We start from the raw sequence: 14,669 nt of genomic DNA on the forward strand, positions 1-14,669 counted from the left end.
AGTTTGTGGTAGAGGCTTACCTTAGAGTTAACGAGGTTCAGATCCAGCAAGAAAGCCAGCAGCACAGAAACCGAGCCGTAATCTTCATGCTGGTGGATGGCCTTGCCTTCTGTTTTTAAAAAAATGCAGCACCTGCTTTGGCAGGTGTGGCTCAGTTGGTGGGAGAGACATCCTGCACACCGAAAAGGTTTCGGGTTCGATTCTCGGTCAGGGCACAGGCCAAGGTTATAAGTTCGATCCCCGGTTGGGGCACAAACGGGAGGCAACCGATCCATGTTTCTCTCTCTCTCTCCCCCAACCCGCCCCCCATGCCTCATTAATAAACATATCCTTGGATGAGGATTTTAAAAAACACACAAAAAAGTAACACCTGTGAAGCACGATAAACTGAAGCACAACAAAACGAGGTGAGCCTGTACTTTACTGTAACAGCCCTAAACATTTAATGCCGTGTCCTCCTCTGGGCACCACATCTGGAGGCACTTGAGGGCACGTGCTCAAGTATTGGTGGGCGGTGTTGACATTGATTACTTGGTTAAGGTGGTGTATCAGTTACCCAGTGCTGTGTAACAAAGTGCCCTGAAACAGTGACTTAAAATAATGACCATTTTATTTACTCACAATTCTTGGGATCGGCAATTCTGGCTGGGCTCAGCTGGGCAGTTCTTCAGGTCCCCAGGTCTGCAGTGGAATCACTCAAACAGCGGCAGCCAGCAAGGGCCCGGGCAGTCTCCAAGGGACCTTAGCTGACATGGTTCGTCTTCATCAAAAGACTGACCCAGGCTTCCTCCAACAGGCTCCAGCAGGCTGACCTCGCCTTCTCCTCATGGGGGCCGCAGGGCAGCGAGTGAGAGCAAGTCCCATTGAGAACATGCTTTTCGACCTTCTGCTGGCATCACACTTACCAACGTTCCGTTGGCCAAAGCAAGTCACAGAGCCGAGTCCAGAGTCGATACGGGAGGGCAACGCAGAAGCACGTGGGTGCACGGGGCCCGTGCTGCAGCCGTCTGCCACTGGAGGTGTGTACCAGGTTTGCCCTTTGTGATTAATAAGTAATTTGTGTGGAGATAATTTGAAGATAATTTGTAAATATCCTGTTCCTCATCAACCTTTAGCTCAATAGTCATCTGTTGACGACTCTTGCATAATAATTGCCAAATCTTTATTTTCTAACTAGAGGCCTGGTGCACAAAATTCGTGCATGGGGAGGGGAGGGGGGGTCCCTCAGCCCGGCCTGCACTCTCTCGCAATTCGGGACCCCTGCGGGATTGGGCCTAAACCGGTAGCCGGACATCCCTCTCACAGTCCGGGACCGCTGGCTCCTATCTGTTCGCCTGCCTGCCTGCCTGATGGCCCCTAACCGCCTCTGCTTCGGCCCCCACCCGCCATGGCGGCCACCTCTACCTCACCCCTCCACCGCGGCTTCCTCAGGTCTAGTTAGCACATTACGCTTTTATTATTATGGATTCCGTCATTCATTCTACATTTATTGGTGGTGTACAATTCATATGGTCTCATGGCTGTTATTCAGTAGTTTGTAACCCATCACCGGTTTTATTTATTTGGATGTTCAAATGTTCTCCGATCGGCCTATGAAAGCCCCTGCGGATCGGCGGCCTTTGGCGATGTGCACAGACTTTTTGGAGCGTTTCCTCATTTCCTGGCTCAGCGTGTTCCGGGCTCATCCGGGGAAGGGGTCCCCTTCCCTGGCTCCTGGGAAACCATCTGTTTCTCCGAAGACCCGGTTCTTTTCACTGGGGAATGGCATTTGGAAAGCAAGAGCAGCCCGCTGGGTGTGCTTATTGTTACACGTGGATCGGTCTTGGACTCTAGGAAATACATATATTCCCTACACATATCTAGATCTATTGAAGAGAATGAGGCCCTAGCCGGTTTGGCTCAGTGGATAGACCTTGGCCTCCGGACTGAAGGGTCCCTGCTTCACTCCGGTCAAGGGCACGTACCTCCATCGCAGGCCCCCGGCCCTGGACAGGGGCACGCGGGAGGCAACCAACCATGTGTCTCTCACATCGGTGTTTCTCTCTGTCTCTCCCTCTCCCTGCCACTCTTCCTGAACATCAGTGGAGAAAATATCCTTGGGTGAGGATTAAAATAATGTTAATAATAATGAGCCCCACTGATATCTTCAGTTCCAGTTTCCCACTCAACACCACACCCTTCCTCCTGCCTCCCATTCCGTACACGACTCCCAGCCCCCTTTCCTCACTAACTCCTACAATACACACAGCATCGTGACAGATGTGTTATCGTCACAAAGCTGTGAGAAACGAACCTACTGTGGGACACTTTAGTATTGGTTGTCACTTCTTTTCCTTAGACTTGAAGATGCTTCTAAGTTAATATACTGGGCTGAAAAGTCATTTTGGTTGTGTGTGTGTGTGCGTGCTTCTATTTTCACATTTTTCCTAGACAAAAGGTAGCATATTACATATATTTACGCATTTATTTTTTTCAATGAATCATATCTAGAAATAGCAGCAAACCGGCCCGAACCTGCTCCAGGCCACAAGGCAGCCAAAGAGAAAGTAAACCACCTGGAATCCCAAACGGTGATCTCCCGCTGGGGGGAATTTTAGAAAAAAGACGGTGAGAAAATCGAGCCCCTCAATCTAACTTTAAACCACAAACTAATGTTTATTTCAACAACAAGACTCAGAGCAGATCTCTCCTGAGTTTTCTCCACTGAAGTCGCGCGGCCGGCGGCTCAGAATGCAAGACAGGGCGCCCGGGACGTCAGGCCGAGGGCGTGGCGTATGCAGATGAGCAGGAGCGCAGGGGCTGCCGGTCCCACTCGGCCTGCGCCTCCACGTCCCCGCATCCGGAGATGGAAGCGCCCCCGGGGTTGTTGTCGCGACGGGAGCGGATGGTGCTCGGGTGGGTGGGGCGGCGGGGGTGCAGGGGCGTGTGGAGCAGAGTGAGCGTGTGTGAAGAGTGAGGCGTGCGTGGGGGTGAGGGTGTGGGCGGGCTGTGCAACTCATACTTACCTGGCAGGGGAGATACCATGATCACGAAGGTGGTTTTCCCAGGGCGAGGCTTATCCATTGCACTCCGGATGTGCTGACCCCTGCGATTTCCCCAAATGTGGGAAACTCGACTGCATAATTTGTGGTAGTGGGGGACTGCGTTCGCGCTCTCCCCTGGTTCTTCTGGTTATAAAGACAAACAGTGTGTTGATTGTGGGGGTACGTTGCCTTTCCATACCTGGCGCCTTACCATTCTTTTCAAAAGACTGGTCTTTTTGGAGTTTTTCTTAAGAGCCTTAACATCCCGTTTGTAACTCTTTTTGTTGCCTTTTCCCACAGCGTTTGAATCTCCCTGTTGGTTCATGTGCCTTTTGACCTGCAACTGCAATGCACACTCTTATGTCTGATCTTTCCAAGCCCTACGGAGGAATCAGTATCAACTTATTTTTCTTCAACTTTTACATACTGGTTTCAGAGAAACATCGACTCGTTGCTCCACTTTGTGCAGTCATTGGTTGATTTTCTTTTTTATGGCAGTAAGTTGGTTTTTCATTCCTCCCCTCCCCCCTTTATTTATGATGTTGACACTATTACAGACGATGTCCCCATTTCCCCCACTTTTGCCCGCTTCCACCCAGCCCGCCTTCCCTCTGTCCGTCACCACACTGCTGTCCCTGTCATGTACGTTCTTTAGCTAATCCCTTCACCTTCTTGCATCCAGTCCCCTCTCCTCCCTCCCCTCTGACAGCTGTCAGTGTGTTCCATGTATCCATGCCTTTGTTTCTATTTTGTTCGTCAGTTTATTTTGTTCATTGGATCTATAAGTGAGACCATATGGTATTTGTCTTTCTTTGACAGGCTTGTTTCACTTCGCATAATAATCTGCAGGTCCATCCGTGTTGTCCCAAAAGGTAAGATTTCCTTCTTTTTTACGGCCGGGTGGTATTCCCTACCCAGTGTGTCCATAAATGTGCCACAGCTTTTTTCATCCGCTCATTTACTGATGGGCATTGGCCTGTTTCCGGATCTCGGCTATCCTCAATAATGCTGCCATGAACATAGGAGTGCATATATCCTTTCTGATTGGTGTTTCAGGAGTCTTAGGATATATTCCCACAAGTGGGCTCGCTGGGTCACACAGCAGTGCCATTTTTAATGTTTGAGGAAAGTGGACACCTTTCCACAGCGGCTGCACCAGTCTGCAGTCCTACCAAAGGTGCACTCGGGTTCCCTCTTCTCCACATCCCCACCAGCACTTGTTTATCCACAGTAGCCATTCTGGCAGGTGTGAGGTGATATCTCATTGTGGTTTTAATTGGTTCTTGTATGTGCCCTGACCGGGGATCAAACCCTCCAGTTTGGCATATCGGGACGATGCTCTAACCTGACCAGGGCAGAATCAACGTTTTAACAAGATTCCCCGTTGATTCTTCTCATGGCCCACATAAACTAAATTATGTATATTTTGTCGATCTGACAAAAAAAAAAGAAAAGTGTGATCTTTATTCATTCACACCGGACAGCTATGTTCTGTGGTGTTAGTTGTCATTTTTTAATTTGACAATCTAAGGGGAAAGAGGTCAATGCCCCTAAATAGTCAGGTTTCGCGTGCTTTAAAAATTCTGGCGGCACACCGGTTGGAAAAGCACTGCTGTACATGTTAAAGCTCGAGAAACACTGGTTTAGCATCCTAGACATTTTAGTTTCCTGTCTGACTCTACCCACTGGAGTGTCAGTTCCACGAGGCTAGGGATTCTTGACTCTTGTTCACTGCTCCATTCGTAGTGGGCTAGAATAGCGCATGGCGATAATAGGCCTTTGATATGTTATTTGATTAACTTACTGATCTCGGGCTTTAAAATAAAAATGTTCCCAGCAGGTTCCCAGGTTCTACCTCTGAGTCCGGATCAGATTAGTAATGCTGTGTCCTTCCTACAGAGAAACCACAGAAATGGCACCATCCCCTCTCTGCTCCATCAGTAATGTCTCTGAACACCATGGGCTTGAACCCGTGAGTGAGAGCCATGAAGTACAGTCCCCGCGCCCAGGGGGAGGCCACTCTGGTCCTCACCATAGCCTCCCACCTGCCTCCTGCAGCCCCCTCTCGCCTCAGGAGAATGTGACCACCGGACGGCAGGAAAGGGGAGGCCGAGAGCAAGCGCCTTACTCTTCTCACGCACCCGCCTCTTCCGTTCCTCCGTTGTGTCACCCTGGTTCACGCTGTAGCTGAGTCAGAACTTTCCTTTTACCCTTTTCGGGTCTCCAAAAGGGCCAGAGAGAAGCGTACAGATTTCTGTGTGTGCATTGGGAGCCCCCGTAGGAAAATGACAGCCCAAAGAAGTGAGGCTAGGCAGGCAGGTTCCCAGAGTCCTGGTTTCTCTTATTGGAGAACAGTATGTAGAGACCAAGATCTAGTGCTCAGTGTTTGCTGATACTTGCTTTTAAGCCCTGTGCCCATTTTATTCACTGATTACAACCCATTATTAGCATGGACTTGACCTGGCCAGTGGGAAGAACCCTTTCAAACTGTCTCTCCGGTTCTTGACATGGCCCCATCAGTCACTGTACATTTCTGTACTTTTTATTTTTTTTTAAATAAATCTTTATTTTTCAGATTATTACAATTATTCCTCTTTTTTCCCCCATAGCTCCCCTCCACCCGGTTCCTACCCCACCCTCTGCCCTTACCCCCGCCCCCACTGTCCTCATCCATACGTGTACGATTTTTGTCCAGTCTCTTCTCACACCCCACACACCCCTTCCCCCCCGAGAATTGTCAGTCCACTCCCTTTCTATGCCCCTGATTCTATTATATTCACCAGTTTATTCTGTTCATCAGGTTTTTTATTCACTTGATTTTTAGGCTCACTTGTTTTTTTGTTTGTTTGTTTTTTAAATATATCTTATTGATTTTTTAACAGAGAGAAAGGGAGAGGGATATAGAGTTAGAAACATCAATCAGCTGCCTCCTGCACACCTCCCACAGGGGATGTGCCCCCAACCAAGGTAAATGCCCTTGACTGGAATCGAACCCGGGACCTTTCAGTCCGCAGGCCGACGCTCTATCCACTGAGCCAAACCAGTTAGGGCATAGGCTCACTTGTTGATAGATATGTATTTGTTGTTCATAATTTTTATCTTTACCTTTTCTTCTTCTTCCTCTTCTTAAAGAATACCTTTCAGCATTTCATATAATACTGGTTTGGTGGTGATGAACTCCTTTAGCTTTTTCTTGTCTGTGAAGCTCTTTATCTGACCTTCAATTCTGAATGATAGCTTTGCTGGGTAGAGTAATCTTGGTCGTAGGTTCTTGCTATTCATCACTTTGAATATTTCTTGCCACTCCCGTCTGGCCTGCATAGTTTCTGTTGAGAAATCAGCTGACAGTCATATGGGTGCTCCCTTGTAGGTAACTAACTGTTTTTCTCTTGCTGCTTTTAATATTCTCTCTTTGTCTTTTGCTCTTGGCATTTTAATTATGATGTGTCTTGGTGTGGTCCTCTTTGGATTCCTTTTGTTTGGGGTTCTGTGTGCTTCCTGGACTTGTAAGTCTATTTCTTTCACCAGGTGGGGGAAGTTTTGGGTCATTATTTCTTCAAATAGGTTTTCAGTATCTTGCTCTCTCTCTTCTTCTGGCACCCCCATAATTCGGATGTTGGTATGCTTGAAGTTGTCCCAGAGGCTCCTTACACTATCTTCATATTTTTGGATTCTTTTTTCTTTTTGCTTTTCCGGTTGAGTGTTTTTTTGCTTCTTTGTATTCCAAATCTTTGACTTGATTCTTGCGATCCTCTAGTATGCTGTTGGATCTCTGTATAATATTTTTTATTTCAGTCAGTGTATGCTTAATTTCTAGTTGGTCCTTTTTCATATCCTCGAGGGTCTCACTACATTTATAGGCCTTTTCTAGAAAATTCTTTTTTCTTTTTTTAAAATATTTTTATTGGTTTCAGAGAGGAAGGAAGTGGGAGACAGAGATAGAAACACCCATGATGAGAGAGAATCATGGATCGGCTGCCTCCTGCAAGTCCCTCACTGGGGATCAAGCCCGCAACCAGGAACTGGAATTCAGTGCAGTCGGGAGCTTTTGAGAAAGCCATCCTCGTACTCAGTTGCCAGCCCTCTCCACGTGGGCAGCTCGGCACCTCTGCCTTCCGCAGCTCCTCTGAGTCTCAGTGTGCTTTTCTCTTCCCTTCTAGTTGTAGAATCTCCACTCAGCCAGCCTTCCTGTGGTTCTGGATGATGTCCGTTTTTTCTTTTAGTTGTAGTTTTGAAATTGTGGTGCGAGGCAGCAGTTTAGGTGTTTACCTGTGCTGCCATCTTGGTTTCTCCCATTTCTGTACTTTTTAGCATAGCTACGGTTCCAGGCTCAGCCCCTGTTTTCCCCACCTGAGATATTGGCCTCCCCACCCTCACCCCACCCCACCCCCATGCTGACGTGCTGGTGCCCCCTGCAGCCCACAATGACCTAGGCTGCCTTTTTGGCCCAGTGAGCCTTACTGAAAAGCATGGAGAGAGGATCCTGGGCTGGGCGGGAGTCCACTCTCAGGGCTTCGGGGACAGGTAGATGCCCAGCACTGGGCCAGCCTGGGGGCTTGGCCTCCCCTCCTCTGCCCCCTCCGCCGGCTTTCTTTGGCAGAGGTGGCTGCTTCCCCAAATGGGTCAGGTTTCTGTGGCTCCCGGAGAGGCCCTGGAGTCCCAGGTGGAGAGGCAGAGAACACCCGGGGTTGGGGTCGGGCCCTTGCCCAGCTCCGTGTGTTTTACAAACGTTTCAGCTCCCGCCTCGTGTGGGCCCACCACCCAGGACTGTCCACTCGCCCAGCGACAGTCCCACGGAAGCCTGGCAGCCGCATCCAAGTGCGTCCCCACCCTGTGCCTGGGCGGCAGGCACCTCTGCACCTTTGAGGGTGCGGGGCAGCGCCTCCGAGCCCCGCCCCCACCCCTAAGTGACACCCCAGAAGCCAAGAGTCGGCCGTGCCAGGGGACTCACACTCTCCTGCCTCCTACCCGCACCCCTCCCCCCACCCCCCCACCCCCCCACCCCTCCACCCCTCCACCCCTCCACCCCTCCACCCCTCCACCCCTCCACCCCTCCACCCCTGCAAGAACCCAAGCCAGGTTCCCAAGGATGCCGCCTCCACGCCCCTCAGGGGCCGCGCCCAGTGAAGGTCCACGGCTCCGGCTGTGGCCCCGGTGCGCTGGTTTCCGCAGGCGCTGACGTTCGAGGCTGGGGGCTTCCTGCAGTTCCCTGTCGGGCCCCGAGGGCGCAAAAGCGTCAGGCACCTCCTTCGAGCCGGAATCGAACCAGCGACCTAAGGATGTCCACACAGCCGTCAGCCTACAGTCCTCCGCTCTACCAGCTGAGCTATCGAAGGGCGCGCCTCCGGGGCCCGTCCTTCCTTTCCCTTGAGACGACGGAGGCCGGGACCCCGGAGCGCCCGGTCTGACCGCCCGGCTGGGCCGGAAGCCCCTGCGCAGAGAGCCGGGCGCGCGCCGCCTGCGCTCCCTCTCCCGGGAGGATGCCCGCCCGCACGCACGGCCGGCCCAACTCGCCTCCGTACCCACCCACCCTTCGTGGTGGTTCTCTTCTCTGCTGACCCTGCCGACAGCCCCTCCCGCCCCTCCCGCCCCCTCCCGCCCCTCTAAGACGCCCAGACCACCTCCGCACAGAGCGCAGCCTTCCCCACTGCCAGGAGCTCCTGAATCCAACCCGTTCCAGCTCTCACTGCTGTCTGCCGCGTTCACCCGCGACCGGGTCCAAGTCCGAAAGGACCCGAGGGCGTTTGGGGCCCCCCGTGTGCGTGCGGGAGCAGCACGAGCGGAGAAGGCGGAAGGGCGCACGGCCCTGACCCCGGGCTGGGCTCCTGGGAGAGACCCCGGCCTGGCCGCGGAGGAGGGGACCGCTAGCGCTGTGACCGGGCTTTCTTTCCACAGCACCGAGGGCTTTCGTTCGGCGTTACGAGGCTCGGCTACCACTTGTTCTGAATTCAGCACGTCGTGTCACTCAGACTCAGAAAGACCCCAGGAATAAACATCACCACGATTTCTTATTTAGCGACTTAGCACTTCTCAACCTGCCAAACAGGATGGATGACTTGAAGATGAGTTCGAATAGACGAGGACAAAAATGGGATGCAATCTTCTTTGCTGAAAGGAAGGTAGGGTCCTCGGTGGGGCCACAACTGCCGGGCGCCGGGGACGTCAGGCCGAGGGCGTGGCGTATGCAGATGAGCAGGAGCGCAGGGGCTGCCGGTCCCACTCCGCCTGCGCCTCCACGTCCTCGCATCCGGAGATGGAAGCGCCCCCGGGGTTGTTGTCGTGACGGGCGCGGTTGGCGCTCGGGTGGGTGGGGCGGCGGGGCTGCCGGGGCGTGTGGAGCAGAGTGAACGTGTGTGAAGAGGGAGGCGTGCGTGGGGGTGAGGGTGTGGGCGGGCTGTGCAACTCATACTTACCTGGCAGGGGAGATACCATGATCACGAAGGTGGTTTTCCCAGGGCGAGGCTTATCCATTGCACTCCGGATGTGCTGACCCCTGCGATTTCCCCAAATGTGGGAAACTCGACTGCATAATTTGTGGTAGTGGGGGACTGCGTTCGCGCTCTCCCCTGGCTTTGGCGTCACAAAGGAAGAACTCATAAGTCTGCTCGCTGCTGTGAGTTGTTTTTCTATCTGCTCTCCTCACAGCGCCTGGGGCCTGCCGGGCTGCCTTCTTTCCTGGTCTTCGCTGTGGCTGCCCGGACGCTCCGCCCACCCGAAAGGACCCAGCCCTTTTATTCCATTTAGCCAGCGGCCTTGTTGCAGACAAACCCCCTCCCGCAAAGGATAAGGAGACGGTGGGCATTTTTCCACATTGGTCATCTTGGAGAAATGTCTCTTCACATCTGGGCGCCCCCCCCCCCCGCCCCGCGCGTCCACCCCCCTTTTTTTTATTGGATTGTATTCCTGGTGTTGAGTTGTATGAGTTTTTTTTTTTGTGTGTGTGTGTGTGTGTTTAATATTTTTTTATTGATTTTTTTACAGAGAGAGAAACATCAACCAGCTGCCTCCTGCACACACCCCCACCGGGGATGTGCCCGCAACCAAGGTACATGCCCTTGACCGGAATCGAACCTGGGATCCCTCTGAGCCAAACTGGTTTCGGCATGAGTTCTTTATATATTTTGGAAATTGACTCCTTATCCGATGTATCATTGGGCAGCAATGGCTGATTCCGACTAGGACAGACCGTGCTCTTTTCCGCTGGGCCCCCGCAAGCCCATGGTCAGAATGAAAATTGGGGGCCAGACTGTGGACTTTATGGTTGATACGGGAGCTGAGCACTCAGTAGTCACTCGGAAAGTAGCGTCTCTCTCGGGAAAGGAGCTCACCGTTATTGGAGCTACTGGTGACCAGACCCGTAGACCATTCTGCCACCCTTATCAATGCCAACTTGGCGGCCACCGAGTAATTCATGAATTCCTGTACTTGCCAGACTGCCCAGTGCCTCTAATGGGTAGAGACCTTTTAGCCAAAATGGGGGCAGAAATCACTTTTGCTCCAAATGGCTCAGCACAGCTTCGCCTAAGTGAGGAGACCTCCCCAATGATCCTGTCCTTCGAGTGGCTCTGGTTGATAGTGACTGGGTGGAAAAGGGGGTCCAGTTTTCTTACTTTGTCGTTTGGGACATTCATTCTTCCAGTGTCCTGTCTCCTTACAATAGGCACACTGGTCTCGTCTCAGTCTCGCTCTTCCTTTTCCCCCTGATCTGTATTCTTGCTTCCCTTTCTGGTCTGTCTGGGAGCCCAAGCCTCTAAAAGCGCTGCTATTATATTGGCTCTTCTTTGTATTCTCTTTTCTTTAAAAAAATATATATATATATTTTATTGATTTTTTTTTACAGAGAGGAAGGGAGAAGGATAGAGAGCCAGAAACATCGATGAGAGAGAAACATAGACCAGCTGCCTTCCGCACACCCCCTAAAGGGGATGTGCCCGCAACCAGGCTACATGCCCTTGACCGAACCGAACCCGGGACCCTTCAGTCCGCAGGCCGTCGCTCTATCCACTGAGCCAAACCGGTTAGGGCTGTATTCTCTTCTCTTCCTCCTTCCTTGCCCCACTGTCTCGGTTGATGAAAACCTTGTTTGCGATCTCTAGCAGCTCAGTAGCGTTTTTTTCCTGCAAATCCTTCTCGTTTCTGTAGCTTTCTCCTTATGTCAGGCTGGGCTTGACCTACAAAAGCTGCATTTACCATAGTTTGACTTTCCGGGGCCTCAGGATGAAAGGGGGTGTAGATCCGGTGTGCCTCACACAGTCTCCCACAGAAAGCCTCCGGGCACAAGCAGTGTGTAAGGGTTTCCTTTCTCCACATCCTCGCCAGGCCTTGTTTGTTGACTTATTGATGGTAGCCATTCTGGTACGTATGAGGTGAAACCTCATTGTACTTGTAATTTGCACCTCTAACCCAACCCCTATTAAAATAGTAACGGCATATTTCACAGATCTAGAACAAATATTCCAAAATGTTATATGGAACAAAAAGACACCGAATAGCCTCAGCAATCTTGAGAAAGATGAATAAAGTTGGAGGGACCACAATACCGGATATCAAACTATACTACAATGCCATTGTTTTCAAAACAGCCTGGTGACTGGCACAAGAACAATCGTATAGACAGATGGAACAGAACAGGGATCCCAGAAATCGACCAAAGCCATTCCCTTCAATTAATGTTTGCCAAAGGAGGCAAGAGCATACAACGGAGTAAAGACAATCTCTTCAATAAATGGCCTTAGGAAAACTGGACAGGGACATGTTGAAAGAAAGAGAGAGAGAGAGGGAGGGAGGGAGGGAGGGAGGGAGGAAGGAAGGAAGGAAGGAAGGAAGGAAGGAAGGAAGGAAGGAAGGAAGGAAGGAAGGAAGGAAGGAAGGAAGGAAGGAAGGAAGGAAACTAGGCCAGCAAGCAATTGACACCATACACATGAATAAACTCCAAATGGATAAAAAGACTTTAACTGTAAGTCGTGAAGCCATTAAAATCCTAGAGGAAAACATAGTCCCCAAAATCTCAGGCATCTCACCTAGCAGTATTTTCTCAGACACATGTCCTAGGGCAGTGATGGGCAACCTTTTGAGCTTGGTGTGTCAAACTTCGCCAAAAAACTGAGCATAACTCGGGTAGCGTGTCACTTTGAGGAAAAAACATTATTTTGCGATAGTTATAGTTTAAATAACATAAATGTATAATTGTTATATACAATTGTATTTAATAAACCTCAGCGGCCACGTGTCCTCAGAAATGGCTACACGTGTCAGTGCTGACACGCGTGTCACAGGTTCGCCATCACTGTCCTAGGGCAAGGGAAATGGAAGGAAGGGGGGAGGGGGAGAAAAAGAAAAGGGAGCCCACTGTACGGGAGTTTGGGAGAACATATTCGCCAATGATACATCGGATAAGGAGTCAATTTCCAAAATATATAAAGAACTCATGCCGAAACCGGTTTGGCTCAGAGGGGTCCCAGGTTCGATTCCGGTCAAGGGCATGTGCCTTGGTTGCAGGCACATCCCCAGTGGGGTGTGTGCAGGAGGCAGCTGGTTGGTGTTTCTCTCTCATCGATGTTTCTAGCTCTCTATCCCTCTCTCTTCCTCTCTATAAAAAAATCAAAGTATATTTAAAAAAAAAAACCACAAAAATAACTCATACAACTCAACACCAGGAATACAATCCAATAAAAAAGAGGGGTGCGCCCTAGCTGGTTTAGCTCAGTGGATGGAGCTTCGGCCTTCGGACTGAAGGATCCCAGGTTCGATTCCGGTCAAGGGCATGTGCCTTGGTTGCGGGCACATCCCCAGTGGGGTGTGTGCAGGAGGCAGCTCATCGATGTTTCTAGCTCTCTATCCCTCTCTCTTCCTCTCTGTAAAAAAATCAATAAAAAAATATTACACACACACACACACACACACACACACACACACACACAAACTCATACAACTCAACACCAGGAATACAATCCAATAAAAAAAAGGGGGGTGGACGCGCGGGGCGGGGGGGGGGGGGCGCCCAGATGTGAAGAGACATTTCTCCAAGATGACCAATGTGGAAAAATGCCCACCGTCTCCTTACCCTTTGCGGGAGGGGGTTTGTCTGCAACAAGGCCGCTGGCTAAAGGAAATAGAAGGGCCGAGTCCTTTCGGGTGGGCGGAGCGTCCCTGCAGCCCTGCAGGCCCCAGGGCGCTGTGAGGAGAGCAGGGAGAAAAACAACTCACAGCAGCGAGAAGACCTATGAGTTCTTCCCTTGTGACGCCAAAGCCAGGGGAGAGCGCGAACGCAGTCCCCCACTACCACAAATTATGCAGTCGAGTTTCCCACATTTGGGGAAATCGCAGGGGTCAGCACATCCGGAGTGCAATGGATAAGCCTCGCCCTGGGAAAACCACCTTCGTGATCATGGTATCTCCCCTGCCAGGTAAGTATGAGTTGCACAGCCCGCCCACACCCTCACCCCCACGCACGCCTCACTCTTCACACACGTTCACTCTGCTCCACACGCCCCTGCACCCCCGCCGCCCCACCCACCCGAGCGCCAAACGCGCCTGTCGCGACAACAACCCCGGGGGCGCTTCCATCTCCGGATGCGGGGACGTGGAGGCGCAGCCCGAGTGGGACCGGCAGCCTCTGCGCTCCAGCTCATCTGCATACGCCACGCCCTCGGCCTGACGTCCCCGGCGCCCAGTCTCCCGGTTCTGACAGGTGGCCGCGAGGGGAGGAGTCCCCGACCCGGGAGGGAGGACCGGGTCTCGCCGCACCCGGCGCCCGGCAGTTGTGGCCCCACCGAGGATCCCACCTTCCTTTCAGCAAAGAAGATTGCATCCCATTTTTGTCCTCGTCTATTCGAACTCATCTTCAAGTCATCCATCCTGTTTGGCAGGTTGAGAAGTGCTAAGTCGCTAAATAAGAAATCGTGGTGATGTTTATTCCTGGGGTCTTTCTGAGTCTGAGTGACACGACGTGCTGAATTCAGAACAAGTGGTAGCCGAGCCTCGTAACGCCGAACGAAAGCCCTCGGTGCTGTGGAAAGAAAGCCCGGTCACAGCGCTAGCGGTCCCCTTCCTCCGCGGCCAGGCCGGGGTCTCTCCCAGGAGCCCAGCCCGGGGTCAGGGCCGTGCGCCCTTCCGCCTTCTCCGCTCGTGCTGCTCCCGCGCGCACACGGGGGCCCCAAACGCCCTCGGGTCCTTTCGGACTTGGACCCGGTCGCGGGTGAACGCGGCAGACAGCAGTGAGAGCTGGAACGGGTTGGATTCAGGAGCTCCTGGCAGTGGGGAAGGCTGCGCTCTGTGCGGAGGTGGTCTGGGCGTCTTAGAGGGGCGGGAGGGGCGGGAGGGGCGGGAGGGGCTGTCGGCAGGGTCAGCAGAGAAGAGAACCACCACGAAGGGTGGGTGGGTACGGAGGCGAGTTGGGCCAGCCGTGCGTGCGGGCGGGCATCCTCCCGGGAGAGGGAGCGCAGGCGGCGCGCGCCCGGCTCTCTGCGCAGGGGCTTCCGGCCCAGCCGGGCGGTCAGACCGGGCGCTCCGGGGTCCCGGCCTCCGTCGTCTCAAGGGAAAGGAAGGACGGGCCCCGGAGGCGCGCCCTTCGATAGCTCAGCTGGTAGAGCGGAGGACTGTAGGCTGACGGCTGTGTGGACATCCTTAGGTCGCTGGTTCGATTCC

The 14,669-nt window shown here is 52.5% G+C and overlaps 1 protein-coding gene across 1 annotated transcript in view; it reads left to right on the forward strand.

Annotated features, from left to right (window-relative positions):
- Positions 1-1,387: 1,387 nt before the first annotated feature.
- LOC307097631 (pyruvate kinase PKM-like) overlaps positions 1,388-14,669 on the forward strand; it is a gene marked incomplete at both ends in the record, with an annotated part of 40,368 nt that continues 27,086 nt past the window's right edge. The window contains 3 exon segments of the mRNA XM_079767717.1: positions 1,388-1,431; positions 2,710-2,895; positions 3,843-3,895. Of these exon segments, the coding sequence (XP_079623843.1) occupies positions 1,388-1,431; positions 2,710-2,895; positions 3,843-3,895 (283 nt within the window).

This window comes from Cnephaeus nilssonii (assembly GCF_951640355.1).
Source record: "Cnephaeus nilssonii genome assembly, chromosome: 4".
NCBI classification, from domain to species: Eukaryota; Metazoa; Chordata; class Mammalia; order Chiroptera; family Vespertilionidae; genus Cnephaeus; species Cnephaeus nilssonii.